Here is a 3,078-nt window from a genome sequence, read left to right on the forward strand (position 1 = left end):
AAGTGATCTTCTTCACATTTAGCCAGTATTTCTTTACAAGGGTGTCCTGAATGGCTTGCAGGGGAAGTGCTGTCTGAAAAGCCAATCTCATAATAGCAGGACTGTGTTAGGAGGACAACCTGCACAGAATTTTTTGAGTGTCAGTTTGTTCAAGGCACTGTGTTTGAGAGGAAGATGTGCTTTCAGTATGATCTTGGGAGTAAAGATATAAACCAAAAAAGAATTCATGAAATGATATGGTAAATAACTTAGGAGAGGTTCAGTATTAGTGTTATGGCAATTTAAAGAGATTATTTAAGGGTAGGGATGATAAATTAAGGTCTCTTAGACAAGAAGATATTTGAGTTGGCCCAGCTCTCCAAAGCTACTAGTATATGACTTTAGGCACATTACTTAATTTGAAGGGTAGACATGAAAAATATCTTGGCTCTATCTAGGCAATCTTGAATGGATTGTAAGTTTTAAAAGTCTTTATAAAAAATTTAATTTATTAAATACTGCACACATACAGAAAAGTACAGAGAATAGTACAGCAAACACCTCTTTACCCAATACTCAGATCTAACATTTTTAAAATCTTATATGTATATAATTTTAGATATATACACATGTAGAAATGTGTAACAACATATGGTTGATGTTTTTCTTTCATTTAAAACTATCTCATTTATATTTTTCTTAAATAGTTGAAGGGACGACCAAAAGAGCTAAGATTGCTTGTAATACTCATGTGGCCCCTAGGATGCACCGCATGGTGGTGATGAGCCAGGTTTACAAGCAGACATTGGCCAGGAGCTCAGATACTCTGGTGGGGGCACATGTAAAGATTCATCGTTGCAACGAATCTTTTATATATCTGCTCTCTCCCTTACGGTAAGCACAGTCTTCGTAGTGTTCTGATATTTTGACATTTTCTTTGGACTAGGATTGATCTCTTTTTTACCATCCTATATAATAAAAGGCTAATATGCAAATAGACCAAATGGCAAAACGACCCGGTCACTATGACATGCACTGACCACCAGGGGGAAAACACTCAATGCAGGAGCTGCCCCCTGGTGGTCAGTGTGCTCCCACAGCAGGAGCACCGCTCAGCTGGCCAACAGGCACCAGACGCCGAGCTCACGGATGGCGAGTGCAGTGGCGGTGGCGGGAGCCTCTCCCGCCTCCTCAGCAGCACTAAGGATGTCTGACTAAGGGCTTAGGCTCGCTCAGTTGTACATCCCTCAAGGGCTCCCGGACTGCAAGAGGGCGCAGGCTGGGCTGAGAGAACTCCTGAGTGCACAGATTTCATGCACCAGGCCTCTAGTCAGAGAATAATTTTGTAGTCAAATATTTTTTATCTTATTCTCATTCACAGGAATTTACCTCAGTTTTTTATTTTTCAGGTCTGTGACAATTGAGAAATGCAGAAATAGTACCTTTGTCCTCGGCCCTGTACAGACTGCTCTTCACCTCCAAAGCTGTGACAACATTAAAGTCATTGCCGTTTGTCATCGTTTGTCCATCTCTTCTACAACAGGCTGCATCTTTCACATTTTGACACCTACACGCCCACTTATTCTCTCTGGGAACCACACAGTAACTTTTGCCCCTTTTCATACCCATTATCCAATGCTGGAGGACCATATGGCCAAAACTGGCCTTGCTACGGTGCCTAACTATTGGGATAATCCAATGATTGTGTGCAGAGAGAACAGAGACACAAATGTCTTCCGACTCTTACCACCTTGTGAATTCTATATATTTATTATTCCCTTTGAAATGGAAGGGGACACAACAGAGATACCTGGGGGTCTTCCATCTTCATATCAGAAAGCACTGGGTCATAGAGAACAGAAAATACACATCTGGCAGAAAACTGTGAAGGAGGCTCGTTTGACAAAGTAAGTATTTTCTAGAAGTAATAATTTGTCTTTTATGTAAAATTCTATGAAATAAAATTAATCTGCACGTATTATAGCTGTGCTAAAGTAATAAGAAATATAAAATATGTCTTTAGTTAAGGCTTGTATTTTCAGGTCAGTATTTCAGGTACAGTTTGAATAGAGAGTTGAGAGTGAATGGATACTCAAGTATTAGACTTCCCTTTTCAAAGAAGCTTAAGTTTAATTGGCAGATATAAAACTTATATGAATGAAAGATCATATATAGCATATGCCACATAATCCTATACTTAAATGGATTATTTTTAGTTTTTAATTTACTCTTCTACACTATAATGGTTCTCAAGCTTGATCGTGCATCAGAATCATCCAAGGGCTTGTTAAAAATGCTTATTTCCTGGCTCCACCACACTGCAGACTGATTCCTTATGCTAGTCCATGGACTAAGGCCAGTTTTTGTCAAAATTTTCCCTAATCCATGCTTTCCTAATCCATACAGTGTTTTGAAATATAGCTAAATTTAATCAATTTAAAATACTGGTTTTTATTCTGAGATGATTTTCTTCCTACTTTTGAGTACTAAACTGTCCTATCTACACTAATAAAAGAGAAACATGGTAATTAGCGTACGACCGCTACCCTTCCCATTGGCTAATCAGCGTATCCTTATGCAAATTAACACTTGGAGTGCGGGTGAATTTCCCGCCAAAATATAAGATGGCTCTGTCTTTTGGTTTTGTTCCATCCACCAAAAGGGTGGATTACAAACAAATATTTGGTAATACGCAGTTACAATCGGCCCGAGTTTACACGTTTCCCGCACTCCACCGCAAATCTATATGAACCGAGTTTTAAGACGGCTCCCGCGGAGTACGCGCAATTCACGCGAGCCGACTTAACTCGTTTCCCGCACTCCAAGTGTTAACTGTCAGCCAAGATGGCGGGCCGGCAGCCATGCACTGAAGTGAGCAGGGAGGCTTGCTTCCTCCAGTGACTGCGGACTCCAACGTTCCCCGCCTAACTTGCCGGCCTCTTAGCTGCAACTCTAAGCAACTATTACTATGTTGCAAATAAGAAGCTAAACAAAACCCCAGAAACCGGCTTTCAGTCAGCCCCGGACCGCAACATTGTATCGATGTTTTCAGGCAGCAAGGCTCAGAGCTAAAGCTGGCCCAGATAAAAAAAAAAAAAA

General features: G+C 40.5%; 1 protein-coding gene across 9 annotated transcripts in view; it reads left to right on the top strand.

Moving 5' to 3' along the window:
• The window catches only part of TBCCD1 (TBCC domain containing 1), a 36,853-nt gene that overhangs the window by 14,173 nt on the left and 19,602 nt on the right, over positions 1-3,078 (top strand). For all 9 annotated transcript variants that reach the window (XR_002828224.1, XR_002828223.1, XM_023750574.1 and 6 more), the window contains exons 5-6: positions 687-873; positions 1,389-1,886. Coding sequence is in view for 7 of the 9 variants with exons in the window: in XM_023750574.1 (XP_023606342.1) it covers positions 687-873; positions 1,389-1,886 (685 nt within the window). In the remaining 2 variants the exon portion in view is untranslated. The remainder of the gene's footprint in view (positions 1-686; positions 874-1,388; positions 1,887-3,078) is intronic.

The sequence above is a fragment of the Myotis lucifugus genome, unplaced genomic scaffold (assembly GCF_000147115.1).
Source record: "Myotis lucifugus unplaced genomic scaffold, Myoluc2.0 scaffold_14, whole genome shotgun sequence".
In the NCBI taxonomy this organism is placed as follows: domain Eukaryota; kingdom Metazoa; phylum Chordata; class Mammalia; order Chiroptera; family Vespertilionidae; genus Myotis; species Myotis lucifugus.